The following is a 25,759-nucleotide window of genomic DNA, read 5'->3' on the forward strand; positions in this document are numbered from 1 at the left end:
TATTGAACACAGGTGCAGGCTGTTGGGGATGAGTCTGTGTTGTCTGCATCTCAAACTCAAGTGAAAATAGTTCCAGAAAAATTGCAAACTACAGGAACCGTTTGCGCTTCAGTTTGAGATGCAGACAATACAGACTCATCTCCAACAGTCTGCACCTGTGTTCAACAGTGAAGGGACACAAGACAGAAAACATCCTGCAGAAAACCCAGCTCCACAACACAGTCCTTTCAGCAGTTCCAAGAAGGCTGCACACCCATTCGCACTACTCAGATGACCCTGAGGACACAGACAAACCTCCAAGTGGCCTCAACGACACTCTAAAAGAATGGAAATGACCAGCTGCCTGCAAGGAGTATAAATCTTTCTATTCCCCACCATCCAGTCAGAGCTGAAGAAGCTTCTTAGATGATAAGCAAAACATCTTCAGAGAAAAACAAGAAAGTCCAGTTGCCTCTTGAAAAAGCACCTTTGGGACATCTATATAGTTGCCCATCTTTTAGCCCAGGGGTCCCCAACACCTGATCCATGGACTGGCACCGGGCTTTGGCATGCTATAGAAACTGGGCCACGCAAACACATGAATCCCCATCCATGGGATGCAGGCAGCAGGTGAAACCACGCCCCATCTGGTCAAGAGAATGCCAGCCATCTCATCCAAATTCCATGAATCTCACAGACAAGGGACAACCAAGTGACCTTCTTGAAGTAATTGGGCCAGTTGACTTTAGTAAGGTGGTGCCCGATAAATCCTAGGCCTTGATCAGGATCCATCAGCATAATACTTGTTCTCCTGAAATGATTGTAAAAGACCAGCTCAGAAATAACTTTCTTGGCTTAATAAATCATAATTCATTAAACAAGTAACAATTCCTTCCATTCTTGTCTTTGTTCTTTCAGTCCCAGTCAGTTCGCTGTAACTGCTAGTGACATCCAAAACGGCGAACATTATCAGAATTCTAAACCAAGTGCAGGGTGAGCAAAAGAGTGTAGGCTTGAAATTTGCAATCCAGAAATAATATGCATGAAGAAGAGAAACACTTCTTTCCAGAAATGTGAAGTTTTTATAACTGTTTCACTAATTTCCCCTAAATGTTCTCTAAAAAAAACTGATCAATACTGTAACGTGGCAAGTCAATAAGGTTATTAGGCTGCTAGCTTCTAGAGTTAGACTAGAAGACCTCCAAGGTCCTTGCATCCCTATTATTCTATGTTCTAAGTTCTAATTATATTTTCATATTTCTATAGATATTGTTCATATCTAATTAGTTATATAATTAGGTAATATCTATTTAGATTCATACCAATGTTTTTGAAATATTAAATTCAAAAATAAGGGTAGACTGCCACATAGCAATCAGTTTTAAGATAAAATAACCTTTATTGTCATTTTTATTGTGAGCATACTGACACACATTAAAAAATCAAATTCTGTTTGCCTGCTCTCAAAAGAAAGTATATATCAACCCATACACATACACAACACACATATATATATGACACACACACACACACATACACTGATCACTATCCATTTTGAATAGATAGTGGAAAGAGGAAACTTGAGAGTTCACAAAGTTGATGCTATATGGAACAAAACTGTGGCTGAATCTGGATGTTCTGCTTCAGACACCATGAAGCCTCCTCCCAGAAGGAAAACAGGTTGTGAAGAGGATGCGTAGTGTCCCGACAATCCTGCGGACCTTATTCAAGCAACCCTTATATGCTATGTCCTGGACAGAAGGAAGTGAACTACCAATAATATTTTTTGCCACCTCACCACTCTGCACCAACTACCTGTCTGAAGCAGTGATGCTTCCAAGCCAGACTGTAATGCAATGTGACAGGATGCTCTCAATTGTCCCTCTATAGAAAGTGGTAAGGACAGGGGAAGGAAGATGAGCTTTTCTCATGTAACACAAAAAATGTAGGTACTGCTGTGCCCGTTTCACCAGTGTCTCACTGTTGAGTGACCAAGCTAGCCTATTTTGTTAGTTGCACACCCAGATATTTGATGCTGCTAACCACCTCAACAGGTGAATCATTAATACACAGAGGTGTGTGGCTGTGCCTGCCTTTTTTGAAATCAGCAATGATCTCTTTAGTTTTTTCCTATGTTTAAAACGAGGGTGTTTTTGTTACACCTGTTTACCAAACCGTCTACCTCCTTGCGGTAAGCACCCTCGTTGTCATCCTGAATAAAAGCCTACTATGTTGTATCATCCGGACACAATATGGTTGGTGGCAAACCTAGCACAACAGTCATGGGTCAACAGGGTGAACAATAGCAGACTCAGGACACAGCCCTGAGGAGAACCTATGCTTAGTATTAGAAATATTAACCCCAACTTGCACATACTGGGGCCCATCAATAAGAAAATCGGGAATCCAGTTGCACAAAGGAATATTAAAGCCTAAAGGACTGAGTTTTTCTACTGCATGCTGAGGAATGATTGTATTAAATGTTGAACTGAAGTCGACAAACAGCATTCGCACATGGGTATTTCTTTCCTCTAAGTGTGCCAAGCTCAGATGGAGAATAGAAGAAATAGCATCCTCTGTAGAGCGATTTGGACAGTAAGCAAATGGAAGCGAGTCAAATGCTGGAAGGAGGCTGGATACAATAATGTCCTTTATCAACCTCTCAAAACATTTCATAATGATGGATGTAAGCGCAACCAGACAGTAATCATTGAAACCCATAATTGTAGATGTTTTTGGCACTGGCAAAATAATGACCATCTTAAAACACGATGAGACCACTGCCTGCTGCAGTGAAAGATTGAAAATATCTGTAAGAATGCAAGCCATTCATCTGCACATTTCCTGAGAACATGCCCAAGGATATTATCTGGGCCCGCTGCTTTCCAAATGCTAACTTTCCGCAATGTCCTCTGGACAGAGATAACATCAAAGCTAAGCACTTCCTCATCAGGATGGGGCACAGCTTTCCTCGCAGGGGTGCTATTTGATGCCTCAAATCTTCCAAAAAATGTCTTCAGCTCATTTAAAAATTCTGTGTTGCCCTTACCACGCAATAGAGCTACCTTATAGTCTATAATACCCTGGTGTTTATTGGGTCCTGAAAAAAAATTCTGAACTTTCTCACAATTGGCTTGGTTTGCTCTTTTTATGGTGCTTTTCAAATTGGCTCTGGCTGTTCCAAATGCCAGCTTATCCCCAAATTTAAAGGCCACATTCCGTGCTTTCAACATCTTATGAATCACGTATGTCAGCCATTGTTTTTCATTAGCCCTCACAATGTTTTTAAGGACACAGACGTTCTCAATGCACTTTTGAATATATGTAAACACAGTTATAGCATACTCCTCTACATTTATATGTTTGTTATCTGTTACCCGCTTCTTTAAACATGCCCCAATCCATGCATTCAAAGCAATCTTGTAATGCTTCTATATCTCCCTCCGCCCAAGCCCTCACTTGTTCACTGTATGTTTCTCTCTGAGTAACAAAGTCTTATATGCTGGGATAAGCAGCACAGAGAGATGGTCAGAAGAGCCCAGGTGAGGGTGGGGGATAGTTTTGAATGCTGATGTTAGAATAAGTAAGATCCAGGTTATTCCCCCCCCCTCTGTTGCAAAGTCTACATATTGATGGAAGTGGAGGAGAGTAGCTTTCAAATCAACTTGATTAAACTCATCCAATATAATAAAAGAACCCTCCAAGTAAATAGTTTGCACGTTACTGATGATCATATCATCAGAGAACGTTCAGAGCCTCTTCTCTGTTTGCACAAGGAGCAATATACACTGCTGTAATAATGCTAATAGAAAATTTATTCAAACAAATTGCATTTTATGAATTGAATCAATAATTTTGAATTAATCTTGGTCTTTTCTCTGTATTTCCATGGTGTATAAATCTTCATTTTCTTATTTTACTCTGTACTAGCAAATTATACCTTGGTTCTTGTAGGCTACATCAGTATAGATATCCCCTGACCACACCCAGCTAATACCTTGTATTAATGAGAAAAAAATGTGAAAAAGCATTATAACTTGAATGAAATTACTTTGTTCCTTTTTCTATAGAAATGAGTAATTAAATCAGGAAATGCTTGTTTTGGTTCCTCATTTTCTTCAAACCACGAAACTGGTTGATACTCTCTAAACAAACCAAAATATGAAGCTATAATTTATTTTTAGCTTAATGTCTTGACTTGTTCAGAAAAGATCTTATTTTTGAATGTATGCATTATTTGTATTCTGGGATGTATCTGAAATGTTTTAAACTGCAGATTTAGCTTTCCATCTTTCACAAAAAGGAGATGAAACAATTGTTCATTCATATGTCATTTTATTAAGTTGATAACTGATTGCTCAAATGTAATCCAGGAATAAGCAAGACAGAACTTGTTAACTAAAGGAACTCTTTGAATGATGCCCATCTGGTGCAGAAAAAAATGTGCTACAATGAAAAAGAATAAATATTTCTTTAGAAAGTATTTGCTGTTAGGTGGTAATATACTACTACATAATCAAAGGTTATCAGAAAAGAGTGTTCCAATGAGAGAAATTGTGATAGATGACAGTATTATGTAATGTAGATTTGTGTTTTTGTTTGCTTCAGAAAAGATTCTTGTTTTGCTTTTGAGCCAAGGAAATATTTTAGAAAATCGTAATGGAACTGGACTATTTATGATTCTTTTATCTCAGCATTCAAAATCAATGAAATTTTTTTTTAAAAAAAAAAGCATTGCCTGGTTTTGTATCCAAACATTTAGGCTAAATTTAATGGTCTCATGGACTATTCACACTAGATGACATTCTTAATTGCTATGGACTTTCTCAGTGGGTTTTCTTCATTTTACGGTTGAAGAATGACCTTTGAGCTAGTGGCATAGCAAAGAAAATACGGTAGGTTTGATTTCTTCATCTGCCATTCTTTCTGTCCACCTGGACCTTCCTCTTGACATCCACTGTGGCAAAAATTCACTGACTTCTTCCCCTGTGGCTCCTCTAGGAACTGGAATATCTAAACAAGTGGGGTCTCAACATTTTCCGGGTTGCTGACTATTCCAACAATCGGTCACTCAGCTGCATCATGTACACAATATTCCAGGTAAGGTTTGCAGAGGCTACTATTCCCTCCCCTGCTAGCCATGCACATGGACACACATCTCAGTTACATATCTGGTTTGGTCCAGTAGTACTATTGAGAATAGACCTGAGAATGCTATACAGGCTATCAGTTTGAAGCCTGACCTTTTTTTAAGAAATTCACTCTCTAAATTATTTCAGTGAAATACTGAGTTGGGTACAGAAATGAGTAAAAAAGCAACATATGCAACAATATAAACAGGGCTGATTTATTATGTGGGCAGCATCCTAAGCATTTTAATTGAAAAAAGCGTTTTCTGCTTTGATTTGAGGTTTAGCTGCAGCTTCTGAAATCTATCCTGTATTCTGAGGTGTGGGGTTTCCAGGTTCTTTCCCTATAGTCTATAGGAAAAATATAATCAGGAATGTATCCAGTACTGCTTGTCCTCTCTGTAGAAAGTGCCTTCAAAAAAAGTAATCCATTTATGATTAATTGTTCAATCTGACAGCCTGATTAGACCAAAACTACCATCATCCCAGCCAGCATAGCCAATGTACTGAAAAATCGGTGACCACACATTTGGGGAGTTTTATCTCTAGAGAAATTATTTTTTCATGAATCTGCAAAAGTGCTAACTTTGCACTAATCTGCCAAAACACCAGCAGGCTGGAAGTTAGGATTGGAGTTAGAGTTAGGAGAGATGGCAGGATTAGTTTTGCTTTTATTCATGTACAGCACTCTATATAACGGGGGGGGGGGACTGGAATACACACAAAGAATTATGATGCCTGGGAAGTAAGTCTGCTGAATCCCATGTAGTTTCAAAACATTGGAAAGGGAGGATCTAGAGATTCTAGACTCACGGCAGTGGTAGAGGTAGCTCTTGTTCATCGCTTCCAGGTATAGTTATAATTATTGCTTAGGAGCTGGAGTATTTATTTATTTATTTATTTATTAGTTTTTATAAACCGCCCTTCTCCCGAGGGACTCGGGGCGGTGTACAGAGGAAGGGAAGGTATACAGACCGAACAATAAAATAATAAGAAACACTAATGCACACAAACTGGGACCCCAATTAACGCTATCATGCCAGGCCAGCCTGCTGGAACAAAAAAGTTTTTAAGTCGCGACGGAAGGTACGGAGGTCAGGGGCCATCCGGATTTCGGTAGGTAAGGTGTTCCAGAGGGCTGGCGCACCCACTGAGAATGCCCTCCCCCTGGGGGCCACCAGCCGACATTCCTTGAGCGGTGGCACCCTGAGGAGGCCCTCTCTGTGGGAGCGCACAGGACGGTGGGGTGCTGACATCGGCAGAAGGTGCTCCCGTAGGTAGTCCGGACCCATGCCATGTAGGGCTTTGAATGTCATTGTTAGCACCTTGAACTTCACACGGAAGGCAACCGGAAGCCAGTGCAGCGCACGGAGGAGAGGTGTGATATGGGAGTATCGGGAGGCTCCCAAGAGTGTCCGTGCCGCCGCACTTTGCACCAGTTGAAGCTTCCGAGTGGATCTCAAGGGCAGCCCCATGTAGAGAGCGTTACAATAGTCTAGGCGAGATGTCACAAGGGCATGGGTGACTGTACGTAAGGAATCCAGGTCTAGATAAGGCCGTAGTTGGCGAACTAGTCGAACCCGGGAGAAGGCCCCCTTGGTCACAGCTCCAATGTGGTCTTCCAGGGAGAGCTGCGAGTCTAGGAGGACACCCAGGTTGCGGGCCCTATCAGCCGGGGGAAGTAACTTGTCCCCAATGTTAAGCAGTGGGACGTTCTGACTCTCCTGGCTTGCCGGTACGTACAGCCATTCAGTCTTGTCCGGGTTCAGTTGAAGCCTGTTTCTCCCCATCCATTCCCGGACCGCTTTCAGGCAGCGGGACATCACGTCTAGGGCATCACTGATATTGTTAGGAGTTGAGATAAAAAGCTGGGTGTCATCAGCATACTGATGGTACCCTACTCCAAAACTGCGAATGATCTCACCCAGCGGTTTCATGTAGATGTTGAACAGGAGAGGCGAGAGGACCGACCCCTGAGGGACTCCGCAAGCGAGAGGCCTCGGGGTCGACCTCTGTCCCCCCGTCAGCACCGACTGCGAGCGACCCTGGAGAAAGGAGGAGAACCAACGTAGAACCGTGCCTCCCACTCCCAGTCCCCTGAGGCGTCGCAGCAAGATACCATGGTCGATGGTATCGAAAGCCGCCGAGAGGTCTAATAAGACTAGGACAGAGGAATGGCCCCTGTCCCGGGCTCTCCAGAGATCATTCATCAGAGCGACCAATGCCGTCTCCGTGCTGTAGCCCGGCCTGAAACCCGATTGGTACGGGTCTAGATAAACCGCTTCATCCAGGATCTGAGGAAGTTGGTGCGCCACCACGCTCTCAACAACCTTCGCAAGGAAGCGAAGATTGGAGACTGGACGAAAGTTATTCAAAGAGGATGGGTCCAAGGTGGGCTTCTTGAGGAGAGGTCTCACCACCGCCTCCTTCAAGGCGGTGGGGAAGTGACCCTCACTCAGAGAAGCAGAGATGACCGCTAGGAACCAGCCTCGTGTCGCCTCTCGAGCTGTATAGGCCAGCCAGGAAGGGCACGGGTCCAGTAAGCATGTGGAGGAGCTCAACCTTCTCATAATCCTGTCCACTTCCTTAGGAGTTACAGGATCAAATTCTTCCCAGATGACGTCGACAAGACTGTCCATGTCTTGTTCTTCCATCTCAGCCCAGTTGGAGTCCAGAGCAGTTCGAATCTGAGCGATTTTATCCAGCAGATATTGACCAAATTCCTCGGCTCGACCCTGCAAGGGTTCCTCCCTCACCTCTTGGTTTAATAGGGAGCGAGTCACCCTGAACAAGGCAGCCGGGCGATTATCTGCGGACGCGATGAGGGTGGAAAAGTAGTTGGATTTTGCCACCCTTATCGCAGCGAGATAAGACCTGGTGAGGATTCTTAGTCGCAATCGGTCGGATTCGGAACGACTGGACCTCCAACGGCTCTCTAGGCCCCGTCTCCGACGCTTCATCTCCCGGAGCTCCTCGGTGAACCATGGGGCTCGCTGGGATCTGCGCCGGGTCAGAGGCCGCAAGGGTACAACTCGGTCCAGAGCCTCCGTGGCTGCCTTTTCCCAGGCATCCACTAAGGCTTCTGCCGAGCTGTGAGCAGGGGGTGCATGCGAGTCCCTAAGCGCTGCCTGGAACTTATCAGGGTCCATTAGGCGCCTAGGGCGGTACCATCTGACTGGCACCGTGCACCCACGGTGGGGGGTGGCAAGGGGGAAGTCTAGCCGCAGGAGGTGGTGATCGGTCCATGACAGGGGCGTAATAGTTGTGGCACCCCCACCGACATCATCACGCCACCGTCCAGACAAGAACACCAAGTCTGGGTTGTGGCCTCTCTCATGAGTCGGCCCAGAAATTATTTGCAGCAGGTCCATGGCCGTCATGGAAGCCATGAACTCCCGAGCCAGTTCGGACGATCCTCCCAGGGACGGTAGATTAAAGTCGCCCAAGACCATGAGTCTTGGGAATTCAACCACCAACCCTGAGAGGACATCGAGTAGCTCGGGTAGGGCCGCCGCTGCACGATTAGGTGGTAGGTACGCCAGCAGCAGACCCAACTGCGCCCCTGGGCCGAATCTCAGTAGGAGAGACTCACACCCGACCATCTGAGGGACGGTGGTCTCTCGCGGGCTAAGGGATTCCCTGATGATAACTGCCACTCCCCCGCCCCTCCCATGAGCCCGGGGCTGGTGCAGTACCTGGAAACCTGGCGGGCAGAGGTCTACCAGAGGAACACCCCCCTCTGGGCCCAGCCAGGTTTCCGTGATGCAGGCCAGGTCCGCATGCTCACTCTCCACTAGGTCACGAATGAGGTGAGCTTTGTTAGCTGCGGACCTTGCATTCAGGTAGACCAGCCTTAGCATGGGAGGGTGCGCACCTTTGCTCCCGGGTCCTCCGGGGGAGAACAGAGGGTCGGAGCGTCTCACCGCCTGTACAGAGCGGAGATGACACTCCCGGTGACGATACGGCCCTCTGTCTGTGCACCTTCTGCCATTCCCCACCATCCTAGGGATGGGACGTTTGTCAGTACGCCACTGGGTGTTATCGGCGACTGGTCCTCGTTGTACGCCGTCGCGAACGGCCGTGGGCCTGGCATGCGTTATGGTGGCTGGAAGGCGTGCCTTTCCCGCACAACCATAGTCTCCTCCCTCCCCCCTCCCTAACCCCACAAAAAACTTAACTAAGAACTTAATCAGGGGCCTCTTGTTGGGCTTATGCTGGAGGCCCCTGACCCTGCCTGGCCATCTCTCAGAGGCCCAGTGGTTGGGTCCGTCATCAAGATTGGATGTGATGCAGGCGGGTCGCACCCAGGAGAGTGGGGAACCCCTGAGGGCGTGCAGTGCTATGCTAGAGTATTGAACGAGCATAGTCACAGGTGGATCCGGGAAGGCTGTCCCCCGGATGGTGAATTTGCAGGAGGGTCGAGTCGGGTAGGTGCGTATCTGGATCGTCGCCCTGCCACTGCCACTTGGCCGGGCGAACCCCCAGAAGCAGGCCACTCCTCATCCTCTCACGATGGGTTGTGACTCTGCTTCCGGAGGTGGTCCAGAACGTACTCTGGGTGAGGCATACCCCATAGAGCTCTCACCTCTATGGGGTAGCAGGTGTAAGGCCCAGCCACTCTGCCACTGTGGCTAGCACCCAGGCCCGTTATGTCCTGTGGGGGAGAGAATGGGCAAAGATGGGTGAGAGTGGGCAGAAGGCAGGATGGAGGGATCCATTAATTGGCGTCAGCTCCGGTGGTTCAGCCGCCCCAAACAGTTCTCTCCCTGATCCTCTGGGCGTTGCTCCCGGCCTATTGATTGAGGACCGTCCAGAGCGTGGTCTCCCAGAGGTACGGGAGTCCCTGGTGTCATGCCCCTGGTGTTGCTGTCTCCGATCAAGGTGTCTCGAGGAGGTGGCTCGGGCCGTCGCCTCCATTGTCCAGCGTCTCTGTATATCACAGAGTTTTCCTTTTCAGGGGAGGTTGCCGTTTGCCAGCCACAATTGGGGATGGTAAAGATTCTAGTGCTCATTTTTCAGGAGCCAGTGTCCATAGAAGAAGCTGTAAACTGTCACTTTTCTATTTCAACCATTGATTACCTTTTCTTTCTTTCCCCATAGGAAAGAGACTTGCTGAAAACTTTTAAGATCCCTGTGGACACATTAGTCACTTATATCATGACACTAGAAGATCACTACCATGCGGATGTGGCCTACCACAACAGTCTCCATGCTGCTGATGTTACTCAATCCACGCACGTCCTCCTGTCTACACCAGCCTTGGATGTAAGTCATGATCTGTTGCAGTTTATGAGTAGGAAATGTGGGGATCCAACACTGCCTTTGTTTCAGGCTCTCTGAGGGGCTGATTCCCAGAGTCCCAACGGACGGGGAGTTTCTGTACTTTTCCGTTTCGTTTGGAACAGCAGTGGGAGGCAGATTAACTTAAATTGACTGATTGTTATGACTTGTATTAGAGCAACAGCACTCAGACTTATATACCGCTTCACAGTGCTTCATAGCCCTCTCTAAACGTTATGCTTTGTAATACCCATAATACTGGGTATTATGCTTCCATTATAAAATGTTATTATGCCTTACAGTGAAGCTTGCTGAATTTTTATAAATGCTTACTATTGCTCTGAGCAGTAGTGGATCACCATCCACGGCGGCAACACACATATTTTGGGGATCCAAATTCTAGCCCCAGTTAATTGCTTTTTATTTGCTGGCAGAAGTTCTTCCATGAAACAGGGCAGAGGCGCCAGGCATTCATTCCTTTTTTCCTTTACAGGCTGTCTTCACTGACCTGGAGATCTTGGCTGCTATCTTTGCTGCTGCCATTCATGATGTGGACCATCCGGGTGTCTCCAACCAATTCCTGATCAACACCAGTGAGTGAAGGCCACACTGAACATAAGTGGAAGGGGGGAATGGCAAGGAGCCAAAAATATCAGTGGTGGGTGCATGTGGCCAGGTTATATGTGCCTTGCATACAGGTTAATCTTGATAGAAAGAGAATTGCAAAATGTCTTCCTCTGCTCCACACAATTGAATATTGTCTTCTCCAAATTAATACTCTCTGGATAGGTTGGACATACTTTGTAAGACAAACTGTACACATTGGAGGAATCACAGAGAAATTTCTGCTCTGTTTTGGTGAAGATCTTGTTGTCTCTTTCTATCAATTAACTGACTGTTCTTAATGGTGTCTTGTGTTCATGCTCAACTGTTGACCAGAGAGAACTGCCTCTCCTAGGGATCCTAACATCTGAAAAGATTCCCGTGAAGCAGTGTGGCTTTTCAAAAAGCCTGGTCTCAAGTCATACAGCTATTTACGTTGTTAACAGGGACTCTCTGTTGTGCTCAGAAACATAAGCCAATGGCCAGTAGACATAGTGGAACAAGAGAGTTGCATGCATTTTGTCACAGGCCTTGACTAGTTGTCTGGCTACAGTATTCTGGATTATATATCTGAGTATTTATCACAAGTAGCCTGCAGTATATTAACATAGTCACAAACACGATACAACTAAGGCAGGGGTCGGCAACCTCGGCTCTTTTATGACTCGTGGACTTCAACTCCCAGAATTCCTGAGCCAGCTATGCTGGCTCAGGAATTCTGGGAGTTGAAGTCCACGAGTCATAAAAGAGCCGAGGTTGCCGACCCCTGAACTAAGGCATCTGGTACTGTAGTCAAATCTGATATTTCTAATAATTGGTGAAAATAGAATATTAGCTTTTGCAGTGCACTTCTGATCATCACTGAAAACTAGGCATCCAAATTCAGCACTGAGTCCAGGAATATCACCATACTGTAAACTCCCAGAACAGTTTAAACTTCTGTTTCTCTTTATTTCTCTTCTGTACCTTCGTCTTACCTGGATTGAGCTGTTTGCCCTCATCTAATCCAGCTAAAAGTGTAATGTCTCTTTGCACTTCTCGTCTGTCTGTCAAACCTGCTCTCTTCCCATTCCTGCCTAATTGACTAACAGATAATTGTCTTGTCTGGAACTTCCCTCTTTTAGCTTCAGCCTCAAAGAAAAATCAGATACAAAAGATGTCAAGTAGGTTTGTGCGCCCTGGAAAAGTCAATCGAGAAAACGGATGAGTTAACTCTAAAGAGGAATTAGTCCGTATATTAATTTTGATACTATTTTTCTAGCTCAAATGCTTAATTTCTGTGTAGATGCAGTTCTGTGTTAGTAATAAGCATCAGATGGAAGGAAACCATATGAGAATACAATAGAATCCATTTTTTCTTTATCACCAGGTCTTTTTATCCTACTACCCAAACCCAAGCTTGGTTTTGCTCAGTATTTTCCCAAAGGGCCAATAAATGAGTGTTGTAGACAATTTAATATAGAATAAACTCAGTTTAGAACTTTGGGGCACTCTCAATCACAGGACTGTGTATAAGTAGAAGAAAACTTAAAATTCAGACTGGCATTCTTATGTCAAAAGTAGAATAAAAATACCTAAATCATCTGTATGCATCAGTGCAGGAATTTTTCATTATGTTACAGATGAAAGTAGTGCTATTGGGAGTGAGGAAGGGCACACAGTGCCAGCAGTGAGGATGGGAACGAAAAGAAAGGTCTATGACTTTCCTAGTCTAGTGCACTGAAGCAACAAACTGCTATGACAGAAAAACAGAAATTTCTTAAAATTTATGAAGAACTTCTGAAATCAAAGATTTTTTTTTAATTCCATTTATATCCCGGCCTTCTCCGAAGACTCAGGGCGGCTTTACAAACTTAGCAGTAGCCTTCATTCTATGTATATGCCTGCTTATTAGGGCTTTCACACACACCCCATGCGACATTATTACAAAGTCAGCTTAATTGCCCCCAACAATCTGGGTCCTCATTTTACCTACCTCGGAAGGATGGAAGGCTGAGTCAACCTTGAGCTTGGTGGGACTCGAACCTGCACTAATTGCAGGCAGCTGGTGTTACTTAAGGAGGCATTAGCCCACTGCTCCACCAAGGGTCCACCAAGATGCTGATGTTTTCCCATCCAATGATTTGCTACCTAGAATAACTGGACAAAATTGTTTTGTTCTGCTCTCTTCGGTAGAGATAGTGCTTAATTAGGATTTCTCTGATCTTTGAGTTGTGCGGATGTGTTTCATCAAGTCATAATAGAATGCAAAGGACAGACAGAAGAAATGAAAGGGCCTTGAGACCAAAGAGATAGAAGTGTGTAAACGTATGTATGTAAGAGAGGGGAGAGAAAAATCAGCTACTGAATGTAAGAATTCTAGGAGTTAAAGTTGTAGCACATCTGGAATGCACTAGAATGGGGAAAATTGTTCTGTAAAGTCAGGCCTCTAGATTCAAGAGAGAGAGTGATTTTTCATGGAATGTTAATGTTTTTTGCTTGCTTTTTTATTTATTTATTCCTTCCATTCAGTCATATCCATTTTCAAAGACTTCCCTGCAGTTTTCTTGATGTTTTTTAGAAGAGGTTTGTCATTGCCTCCCACCTAGAGCTTAAAGCAACTGGCCCAAGATCACTCAGCTGACTTTGTGCTTAAGGTGGGAGACTCAAGGTCTCTTGGTTTTTAGCCTAATGCCTTCACCACTGTACCAAACAGGCTCTCAGGTGCTTTTTTATTAGACACCTAGAAAGATTATTTGCTGTGTTTCGTCTGCTGCTTGAAACACCATTGGCCATATTTCCATGAGCAAATAAAATCCTATTCTCCATAACCTTCTCATCGTCTGTGACCCTTCCGTGCAGATTCAGAGCTGGCATTGATGTACAACGATGAGTCTGTTCTGGAGAACCATCACCTAGCTGTGGGTTTCAAGCTGCTGCAGGAAGAGAACTGTGACATCTTCCAGAACCTGAGCAAGCGACAGCGACAGACCTTGCGCAAGATGGTCATTGACATGGTAAGCTTGGGATGGAGGTGGGACTGGTTCCTGTGGAAAAACTTGCTTCTTATGTCCTGCAGCATTTCCAGTTACAAGTCCCATCCTCATTTACTGGGAGAAACCTAATCATTTCGGGAAGAGTTTGGATGATATATGGAAGAAACGTATTTCCTGGCAGACCACGTAACATGGGAAACGGATGGTTTTCTCTTGAAAAATAGTTATGCCATCCCTGCCATTCCTCTGCTTCTCCCTGCACATGTGTTACTGCTGCATCAGAGGCTCAAAGATTAACACAGGAAAGATTAACCTAAGAAATTATACACAGCCAAATCTCAACCGGAGGAAAGGAGGCTTCCCTGGAAAAGTCGGGAGCTAAGTTAAACTGTTTTCTAACCAGCTTCCATACGGGGAGCTCTTTGACCAGAAGCTGCAGGCGAACCTTTTAGAGACCGAGTGCCCAAACTGCAACCCAAAACCCACTTATTTATTGTCGGGTGCCGGGTGGGTGTGGCCCATTGGCTGGGTGTGGTCAATTGGGTGGGCGTGGCCCATTGGGTGGGTATGGCTGCGATGGTAACGGCAGACTGGATGGGACTAAAAAGTTCAATCAATCAATTCCAACTTTGCGAGATCTTTTTTTTCCCCATGAGAAGTTGAAATTGATTTATTGATTGAACCTTTTTTTTTGTACATGGCAGCAGAGGCCTAAAGCGAAAAGGTTTTATAAAACCCAGCTGAAGGCCTAGGACTGGGGCGATGACGCACATGCCCACAGAGAGGACTCTGTGTGCCACCTGTGGCACACATGCCATAGGTTCACTAGCTTCTTAACAGGATAGATATCTGAAAGAGACCTCAACCCATTTTAGTACATAATAATTACCAGAACCAATCTCAGATGCCCTAAATGGAAGTGGGTATCTCTCTTTATTCTCTTTCCCCCAACCCATCCAACTCTTCCTTTCTGAAGGCCAACTCAGCGAGTTGGTGTGAAAGCCACAGGATAGGTAGCAGCCCTACATCTCAGTCAAAAAGGGCCAGCTAATCCATGGTGGGGGAGGGGGTTACTTAAAGGAAAGCAGCAGAAGGCTTTACCAATTAAGAGGTACACTTACTTTTGCAAGGTCAGCATTATGGGCCAACAATCTAGAACTAGGGCCCATTGGCCCTGTAGAATGTCAGAGGCAAGCCAAGCAGATTAGAATAAGTTGCTTTTTCTCCTTGAGGGAGAAAGCCTTAATTAAAAAAACAAAAACACATGTTTTATATTAAATTCCAAGAGAAAGAACAGTAGGGAATAGCTAACGGGCACCCATGCATGCATGAGCCCTTAATGCTGGAAGAATTTAATCCGTTGGGTTTTTCAGAGTTTCCTCTTCCGTTTTAAGAAAAATTTGACAAATAAAGTGCAGACTTGTTGAGATGTTGATGCTGTGCAGAATTCTAGAAATGAAAAGGGCAATTCCAGTGGTATTGGAGCTAAAGATTAGAAGATCTGCTGTAAAACATAAGCAGAGTGCTGAAAGAATACTGAGTAATTAAGTATTTCTAAATAAGTCACCAAATATTCTAATATAGCTATAGTTATATTTATTAGATGCAACTGTGGGTTTAATCCAGCAATCAATGAAGACTATCAAACACTTCTTAAACCTGAAGTAACAGATTAAATAATATAAGGATTTTTTTTAAAAAAAATCTAATTTCTTTCTGAACTATATTTCGAAGAGATGGGGGAGGAAGGATAGGTTAAAAATTCCCTTTGTTTTTTAAGTACAGAAATTCATTTAACCAAGAATAGGCCAGGTGAAACATAGATACTGCTGTGAAGATTTTACCCATTAATTACTTTTATTTTATCCTGACAATCGATTGTTCATGGCAATTTCTAGTGACTTTAATGTCAGAACCTCAAAACTGTCTGGTTAGCACCTTTTCCTAGTCTTTAATAGGAACAGATGTTTTCAAAATATTGGAAAGAGGATTCTAAACTATGTCCTCTAGGACTTTCTCTAGGAACCATGGAATCACTTAAAAGAATCAATATATATTGAATCTGGTGATTCTTAAGGATCTTGAAGTTTTCTCATGAAATGGTTATGATAGATAGGAACTTGGCTCAAGATCCAGCCTGTGTCATGAGATGGCATATGATCTTGGCATATTGGTCTTTGGCTTACTGAGAATTTCAAAGTTAACCCATCCACCACAACCTCTGGCTTATGGACTCACAAAAGCTTGCTAAGCTCCTACCCATAAAAGTGTCTTAATCAAGTTCAAAGGTAGGCACATATCAATGTGTGGTGTGAAGTGAGTGAGCAGCAAAACCTTTGTTTATTTCAGTAATTATTTTACAGGTCTTGGCCACCGACATGTCCAAACACATGACTCTCTTGGCTGATCTGAAGACAATGGTGGAGACCAAAAAAGTGACCAGCTCAGGTGTACTTTTGCTGGACAATTACACTGACAGAATACAGGTGAGTGAGGCCCATCCACTTTGAATTAAGAGAAAATCAAAAAAGACAAGGGTAGACAGCTGGGAGCTAAACTTTTCCCAGACAATCTAAGTAAGGATGATGCAAAACTGGCATTGAGCTACGAAGATGGCCTAGGCAACCTGCGAGGATTTCAGGTTCTTCAAAAGAAGTGTAGTTCAGGTTGAGATCCCAGTCCATCACTTAAGGTTTTACAGGTGAAACTCGAAAAATTAGAATATCGTGCAAAAGTTCATTTATTTCAGTAATGCAACTTAAAAGGGGAAACTAATATATGAGATAAACTCATTACATGCAAAGCAAGATAGTTCAAGCTGTGATTTGTCATAATTGTGATGATTATGGCTTACAGCTCATGAAAACCCCAAATCCATAATCTCAGAAAATTAGAATATTATGAAAAGGTGCAATATTCTAGGCTCAAAGTGTCCCACTCTAATCAGCTAATTAAGCCACAACACCTGCAAAGGGTTCCTGAGCCTCTAAATGGTCTCTCAGTCTGGTTCAGTAGGAATCACAATCATGGGGAAGACTGCTGACCTGAGAGTTGTGCAGAAAACCATCATTGACACCCTCCATAAGGAGGGAAAGCCTCAAAAGGTAATTGCAAAAGAAGTTGGATGTTCCCAAAGTGCTGTATCAAAAGCACATTAATAGAAAGTTATGTGGAAGGGAAAAGTGTGGAAGAAAAAGGTGCACAAGCAGCAGGGATGACTGCAGCCTGGAGAGGATTGTCAGGAAAAGGCCATTCAAAAGTGTTGGGGACTTTCACAAGGAGTGGACTAAGGCTGGAGTCAGTGCATCAAGAGCCACCACACACAGACGGATCCTGGACATGGGCTTCAAATGTCGTATTCCACTTGTCAAGCCGCTCCTGAACAACAAACGTCAGAAGCGTCTTACCTGGGCTAAAGAAAAACAGACCTGGTCTGTTGCTCAGTGGTCCAAAGTCCTCTTTTCTGATGAGAGCAACTTTTGCATCTCATTTGGAAACCAAGGACCCAGAGTCTGGAGGAAGAATGGAGAGGCACACACTGCAAGATGCTTGAAGTCCAGTGTGAAGTTTCCACAGTCTGTGTTAATTTGGGGAGCCATGTCATCTGCTGGTGTTGGTCCACTGTGCTTCATTAAGTCCAGGGTCAATGCAGCCGTCTACCAGGAGATTTTGGAGCACTTCATGCTTCCTTCCGCAGACGAACTTTATGGGGATGCTGACTTCATTTTCCAGCAGGACCTGGCACCTGCCCACATTGCCAAAAGCACCAAAACCTGGTTCAATGATCGTGGGATTACTGTGCTTGATTGGCCAGCAAACTCACCTGACCTGAACCACATAGAGAATTTATGGGGCATTGCCAAGAGAAAGATGAGAGACATGAGACTGAACAATGCAGAAGAGCTGAAGGCCGCTATTGTAGCATCCTGGTCTTCCATAATACCTCAGCAGTGCCACAGGCTGATAGCTTCCATGCCACGCCGCACTGAGGCAGTAATTGCTGCAAAAGGGGCCCAAACCAAGTACTGAGTACATATGCATGCTTATACTTTTCAGAGGTCCGATATTGTTCTATGTACACTCCTTGTTTTATTGATTGCATGTAATATTCTAATTTTCTGAGATTGTGAATTTGGGGTTTTCATGAGCTGTATGCCATAATCATCACAATTATGACAAATCACGGCTTGAACTATCTTGCTTTGCATGTAATGAGTCTATCATATATTAGTTTCCCCTTTTAAGTTGCATTACTGAAATAAATGAACTTTTGCACGATATTCTAATTTTTTGAGTTTCACCTGTAGTTTGTCAAGGAAAATTAGAGGGAGGTTTTTTGTGTTCTTTTGTTCAAAATGCTTCTGTTCCACCTGACAAAATACCTCTGGGCATCAAAATGTTTTACCAGTGGTTACATTGTAACCTCCTGGCCCACCATATATTACAGCATTTTTCCTAGATGTTAAGATGAAATAGGAAATGAATCATGATAACTTTATAGTTAATTTTTTAAGGTGGTTTGCACATGCCATTCCTTTCCTAGATTTTCCATTTGCCGGTCTCCTATTGCATGGGGCCCCAACCTCTGGGCCATAGCCCACTACCGGGCCGTGGCCTATTCGGAACAGCCCTGCGAGCACTGGGCCAACTTATGCAAGCAGCGGGCCACCATGCATGCACATGCGCACGCAGCTCAACTGCCACAAGTTGAACTGTGCACACATGCACTTGTGCGGTAGTCTGCTGCTCGCACAAGTCGAGCTGGGCACACATGAAAGTGCCGGCTGCCACTCATATGGCCCGGCGTCCCTCTCCCCCTTCCCGCTGGCCTGCCAAGCCACAAAGGTTAGGAACCACAGTCCTATTGGGTTCTGTGTCAGAGAAACATTCCATTGAGGCCCTTTAGTCTTATTCACACACATCCCACTGCATTCAATTTTTAGAGCTTTGATACTCTGAACTGTGGTGATGGGGTGCAGGCAGAGGTACCACACACTGAAGCCTCTGACCGGCCCTGTATTTTTGCCAATTTCCTCAGGTCCTACGGAACATGGTTCACTGTGCAGACTTGAGCAATCCCACGAAGCCTTTGGAGTTGTATCGGCAGTGGACGGACCGGATCATGGAGGAGTTCTTCAGGCAGGGTGACAAAGAACGGGAGCGAGGCATGGAGATCAGCCCTATGTGTGACAAGCATACAGCCTCTGTGGAAAAGTCACAGGTATGTGTGGTAGCTGTGTGGGATCATAGCTCAGTTGAGGAGGAAGAAAGATCCTGCTCCTATTATGGAACCAACTGCCGGTTGAGCTCCGGATGGCATCAGACCTCCGATCCTTCCGTCGCGGGCTGAAGACCCACTTATTTGAATTAGCTGGTCTGGCCTGATGGGGGAATATGGGTTTTAAATTGGTGTTTTTTAGTATTTTATTATTGTTGTTTTTTAACTGGGCACTGGTTTAATTTCCTTTTAACTTTTGTATCGTTATTTATATATGCCCTGTGAACCGCCCTGAGTCCCTAGGGAGAAGGGCGGTATAGAAATCAAATAAAACTAAAACTAAACTAAACTATTCCCCCTACTTTTTCTCTTCTGCCAGCATTCAGAGCAGGAATAGCCTTGTCTGGAGGTGGGTATTTGTTGCTATAGAAACCTTAGCTCCATTACAAGGCAGCTCCATCCCAAAGTTGCAGTACAGAACATGGGAGTTTCATTACATAAGACATTTGCAAATAAGAATTTATTGGAGATTATACTATTGTGTGTCCCTTGTACCCCCCTCCCCATCAAAAAATTGTGCCTAAAGAAAGTAGCTGAGGATCATTGAACCAGAACTGGCTGATGTTGATGCTCTCCACCGTGACAGCATCTTAAATGGCCTTTCAGACCAAGCCCATTTTAATCAGGAGGATTCAGCCTGGACTCTGCATTTAACCAGCAATCTGAGCTCCCACTCCACGACTCCTTGGATTAAACCTGTACTAGGAATACATGTTTTCACCCCATCCCCACTTATTATTTAGGATGTTATACACTGTGCTGTTTAACTGGGCAAGAGTGAGGAGTAAGTCCAACATTACATTTAAAAACGCTCTACACCATTTTAAAATATTTTTAAAAACTCCCTACTATTCAGAAATCCATTCTGGTATGAATGTGGATTGAAAAGTTTTAAAATACATGTGATTGTGTTTCTTGGGGGGGGGGAGGAGAAACTTGCCCCAGATTGCAAGATTGCTTTTTCTCTTGTAGGACTGCTTCCTCTATATCCTGTTGCTTTTGAAATGTTAAAACAATTCTTATGTCATTCTGGAGAGCAAAAGCATTTTCTTTGTATGTACGGTAGGGTTATTTAATACATAGTATTAGTGCTAATTTTACCATTTAAAGATATATTTGTGTACATAAAGAAGGGCAAAGGTGCAGAATTTGCTCTAAAGCCTTTTTCAACTTAGATTTCTCCCCTCCTCCAAATTATCAAGATTCCCCAAGAGTGCTAAATTTGGAAGGATCAGAGCAGACAATGGATTCCACTTCATACTTGCAGTCATGAAACAAATTTACCTCTTGAGTAGAGAGGAAGTCTTAGGGGGGAAAAACAGGTTTGTACCTCCACCTGTTCTAATATTCTATTTGGCAAATTCTTGAATTGTACAGTACTTGAGAAACTTAGATGAAGGCTCCAGTGATGGATGGGACGCACCCACCTTTTTCTTCCATTGCTGACATTATTTAGGGACATATCTCTCTCTGTCTCTGTCTCTGTCTCTGTCTCTGTCTCTCTCTCTCTCTCTCTCTCTCTCTCTCTATCTCTCTCTCTCTCTCCCCTCTCCCTCTCCCTCTCCCTCCTGGATTCCTTTAGGATGGTGAACATGAATATATGTGTGGCTAGCCTGCTCCAGAGGAGACTCAGGCTGGTTTTGCAGGTGGGAATGGGATATTCCCATGTGTTTTTTTCAGTCTAACCTCTCCTCCTCCTTCTCCTTCAGGTGGGATTCATTGACTACATCGTGCACCCACTGTGGGAGACTTGGGCAGACCTTGTCCACCCTGACGCCCAAGACATTTTGGACACTCTCGAGGACAACAGGGACTGGTATCACAGCATGATCCCCCAAAGTCCCTCCCCACCCCCAGACGATGCCGAGAAGGATGAGGAGGCCTGTCTGGAGAAATTCCAGTTTGAATTAACCCTGGAGGAGGAAGGGGAGGACTCAGAACCATCCGAGAAGGACCGCAGCAGTCCTGGAGACGAGGACAACAGTTACTACACAGCCACAGAAGACCAACACGAGTCCCAGGACAGACAGGACAGACGAACGGACAGTACAGCAGTTGGCACATCCCTTGGCGCATCATGACTGTGGGAAGGGACAACTGAAGAAAGCAAGCTTACCTACAGACACACACACACACACGGAAGTTTTCATGAGGGAGGGGTGGGGATAAAAAAAATGGAAAAAAACTCATTTTTTATTTTTATTGTATTTTTTATAAAAGGAAAACTAAGAAAAAAAAGGGGGGGTTGGGGAATACACACAACAACTGTAGAACCAGGTTGGCCCCAGCAAAAGGTAGTAGCCTGCTGCTGTAGTGACTGGCCCAAGCACTCCAGAAATAATTTTTCATTTCTTTTTTTCCCTTCCCTTCATTATTTCTGACTGGTTGTTTTTAATTACTTCATTTTGCTAACTTTTTTAGACTTCTGCAACCAGGAAAGGGAAGAGGGCAGTAATGGTATGAGGCATGTATGTAGCAGCAGAGAGGCAAAGCCAATAAGGACTATTTTTAAAATAGTGGTTTCGCCTATTTATAGTAAAAATAGATGCAGTGCAGGAGCTTGACGACAAAAACTGGTAACCATTTGACAGAGATACACACAGAGAGAGGTTCCTGTAGGGCAGTGTTTTTCAACAGCAGCAACTTTTAAGATGTCTGGATTTCAACGCCTAAAATTCCCTATCCATCCATCCATCCTGGCTTGGGGGGGGATTCTGGGAATTAAAACCCACACATCTTACAAAGATGCAGAGGTTGGGAAACCCTGCTGCAGTTCCTTTGTTCCAGATATGCCCTCCCCATTTAGCTCATGTATTTGTGCCTTTCTTTCATTGGAGGGAAACCTCTGAAGCTCTTCAGATGGCGTCAGAATCTTAACTCCTCTTCTCCAGTGTCCCTTTAGCGCCATCTGGAGGTCCAGGTATTTTTCTCAAGTGCCCTCCAAAGCACAGCTCTCCCAGATGGATGTTCAAACATTGGAGAAGGGTGAGAGGAAAAGTATTGTTTTTATTTTTGTAAGTTATTTTTTTAAGCTAGTGGTTATTTATTTTTGTGAATTTACATAAATTTGATTTTTATTATGGACTGATGAGAAAAAGTTTGCCCTGGAGGATTTTGTTGCCGTGGCTCGGTGGTTGTTTTTCTCCTTTCTTGGAGCAGTTCTTTCTATTTTCTATTTAATGTGTATGGTTTGCAGGTTTTTAATTTTTTTGCCTACAATGCCATAGATTTCCCCCAGAGCAAATGGGAGAAGATACTACTTTTACCGGAAAAAAAACCTGAAAAGGGAACAAGAATCAAAAAACATTCTAAGTTTCCAAATAGCCGAGTCTTCCTCCATTCCTCATTTTGCACAAAAATAAAAAGGCAATACAGCCAGGATCAAATATTTATGCTGGCTAGCTTGCTTAGACAGCTCTCAGCTGGGGACCTCAGGTGTGAGTATTCCTTCCTTCAGGTTGGAGACGGAATCGGCAGATATGAGGACTGGAGAGAGGGGTGGTGTACGCTGAGTGGTGTTTGTTTTATCGGTGATTTGCCATTTATCTTCTTTATGTGTCCGGATGCTGCTTGATCAATCTCTGAAATGCAGTGCTCCCAGGTTTCTCAGCAACAAAAAGCAGTTGTATTGAAAGGATCTTCCCATTTCCCCCAGAAGAATAGAAAATTAGCAGTCTTTCCTAATGATCTTTCTGTGTGATGTGGTGTATCAACAAGGCTGGAACACAAACATTGATTTAGAGTTGAAATTGGGAGAAGGGGGAGAGAGGGGTTGGGTTTTAATCTGCTATGATTTTCAGGAGAAAGAGCCTCTACCATCCTTGGCTCTAGAGATGGGGATCTGTCTCAGACTCCCTCAGCTACATAGTAATGCAGGGGTCTTCAAACTTGGCCCTTTTATGACTTGTGGACTTCAACTCCCAGAATTCCTCAGCCAGCATGCCTGGCTGAGGAATTCTGGGAGTTGAAGTCCAGAAGTCATAAAAGGGCCAAGTTTGAAGACCCCTGTATTAATGGATGGAGTGAGATGGAGGCCATCTTTTTTTATCGGCTCAGAAATCGCCACATCACTTAGCTATAAAGCAGGGAACAAATTGCTTGGATCAGAGTTGAGGCCCCGTTCTAGGAGGTCAGGATAATCAGATGAAAAAGTCACCTGCCTTGAAATCAGATTTAGAGACAATTTTGCCAACAGTGGTTAGCCAAAGGGAATCTGACAGATTTCCTCGTTCCTATAGAGGCTATGAAAGTAATCCCTGAGTCTTGTTCCACATGTTACCATGCCAGATCCCTCTTTCCTCCATCCTGGAGGTGTGTGTAATAGTGTTTCTTCCCAGAAAGTAAAAACTAGGCCCCTCCATGAACCTGCTCTTGATTATCATTTCCCAGGAGAAATCGGTTTGGCTGCTTATTTTCTTTACTTTAACTAACAAGAGTTTGATTTGCTAAATGCAGCATCCTTGCATCTTGGCATTGAAGGGAGAGCATTTTCTCATTCCCAAAATGCATCGCATCAAATGAATATTTGCTGCTAGGTCACTAGTCTTTCACTGGACAAGGAACACTGCGGGATCCAGTCTTCAAAGTTGCAGGACCACGATCCCTTTGGCATTGTTTCGCTGCCTCTGTGGACTAGTCTTGGGCCGGTTGATGTGTGAGTATATTCTCCACCACTTGCTAAGCAGCCATGCCTCCTGCTGTTTACTAGTAGGAAGACAGCTGTAGTCTTGGATTTGTTGGTTTCTTGATTGCAGAGCCATTGAGTGTGTAGCCTAGTCCAGCTTTTCCAGATTCCTGGGAGAGAAGACATACTCCCCCTCCTTTGTCCCTCTTATATGGTTACCCGGCACCAGTGCACGACTCCCATAATCCCCCCCCACCGACACCTCAGAAGAGGTGAGGGTGAAGCAATAACAACTAAGCCCTTTTCCTGCCCCATTGCTACAACTGAGCTGTTGAACCAAAGCCAAGTCTCCTCTTTTGCAAAGGTCTCATTCCGCACATGGACACCACCCACTTTGCATTGGCTGCTCCTTAGCCAGCTCTCTTAGCAAAGTAATGTCTCAGGCCTAGGTCAGCCCAAGCTTGGAAGTTGTGGGATATGCTCTGGGGCTGCCGCTTGGGTAGACCTGAGCATTGCCAAGTGCTGGCCTGAGACCGTGACAGCTTTGGTTAGCCACATCATACCCTAGGAGAAGGCCAGCTGCACAGAGCGCCTTGGTGAGGTTGCTATCCCTTGGTGGCTGGCCTGCCAAGAGTTGCCATTCCTGCATTGCCAGGAAGGCCAGTGTAGGGCACCTCCTTTCCAACCCAAGGGAGAGAAAACATGGCCATTTCTGAACACAGTACTGTAGCTATTTTCTTTGTATTTTTACTTTTCTTTCTTGAAGCCTCAACCGCAAGGGATAAATAAGAAAGAGAATCTCTTTCTAATTTTCTGTATAGCTTTTATTTTTGTATGCCGTTCTGTTCCACAAGTTTGTTGGGTCAGGTTTGGACTGTACATAATTGTGAATAAGCAGATTGTAAATTATTCTAAAAAGTAAAAAGAATCTTGCAAACAAGATCCCCTTTCCCCTGCCGACCCTTCCTCTCCCACCCTCCACTCCTGCCAGGGGTCACACCGTGCTCGGGAGCATCCAGGGAGAAGAAAGAGAGCTCTGGGAGACTCTCCAGCTGCATTTTCTCAAGGTCTCTAGGGCACAGGCCCCACTGCACCCCCCTCCACCATCCCTTTCTCCTGTCTGTGTATTTATGGTGTAATATAGACACACTGGACATTGTAGACTTGTCATTTTTCCTTGCAGTGTCGTTAATCAGCTGTTGCAATGTTCTCTCTCAGATGTTACCAAACCGTTCAACAGCCAAGCTCACAAATAAATCAGGAGGAAGGGATTCTCTGTGCCTCCAAAGACGACCTGGCTTCTCTGCAAGGCTGCGTGAATTGGGGAGGGGAGGGGAGAGGTGGGAAAGGAAGTAAGATGCAGCTGCAGCCTTCTCCAAACTAGCAACTTCTCAAGGTGTTTGACTACAGTTCCCATCATTTTGACTCAGGGTGATAACCGCACGGATGACTACTGTTTGTAGCCGGATGCATAGGGAGAACACTACTAGGTTGAGCAAGCTATGGCAGTAATTTTCAACTGCTCAGATCATTAATAGGACAAAGAGAAATAGTATTTAAGCTAAAGGAACGCTTCAAAGACTTTTGTACCTTAATGCTAGAAAGGCAAGTAGGGACTAAACTCACGAATGGAATGTTAAACGAATGAAATAATTTATTCCAAAGGATTAGGTTAGATAAAAGGAGAGGAAAAATGGTCCTACGTGTGAAGGATGTGACTTCATATATTGAGACTCTGAAGGAGGATCCAACTGAGATCCTGTAAGTAAGAATAAAATGAAGGCGAAACAAAGTTATTACTGGAGAGTGTGCTATAGGCACATCTGGATCATGTCTTCCTGGACTGAATTATGGAATCAGTCTTTTCCCTAAAGGATTTAAGGAAAACAAT

General features: G+C 44.4%; 1 protein-coding gene across 4 annotated transcripts in view; it reads left to right on the plus strand.

The window, feature by feature from the left end:
- The window catches only part of PDE4A (phosphodiesterase 4A), a gene marked incomplete at its 5' end in the record, with an annotated part of 176,901 nt that extends 153,894 nt beyond the window's left edge, over window positions 1–23,007 (plus strand). For 2 of the 4 annotated variants that reach the window (XM_083353707.1, XM_083353706.1), the window contains 7 exons: window positions 4,981–5,079; window positions 10,209–10,373; window positions 10,882–10,981; window positions 13,833–13,987; window positions 16,330–16,452; window positions 19,005–19,187; window positions 20,954–23,005. In XM_083353707.1, the coding sequence (XP_083209833.1) occupies window positions 4,981–5,079; window positions 10,209–10,373; window positions 10,882–10,981; window positions 13,833–13,987; window positions 16,330–16,452; window positions 19,005–19,187; window positions 20,954–21,325 (1,197 nt within the window). In that variant the 3' untranslated portion in view covers window positions 21,326–23,005. Of the gene's footprint in view, window positions 1–4,980; window positions 5,080–10,208; window positions 10,374–10,881; window positions 10,982–13,832; window positions 13,988–16,329; window positions 16,453–19,004; window positions 19,188–20,953 lie in introns of all 4 variants that reach the window. The other 2 variants (XM_083353705.1, XM_083353708.1) reach the window with 2 other exon arrangements.
- Between the last annotated feature and the right edge of the window lie 2,752 nt (window positions 23,008–25,759).

This window comes from Vipera ursinii (assembly GCF_947247035.1).
Source record: "Vipera ursinii genome assembly, chromosome: 2".
Classification (NCBI taxonomy): domain Eukaryota; kingdom Metazoa; phylum Chordata; class Lepidosauria; order Squamata; family Viperidae; genus Vipera; species Vipera ursinii.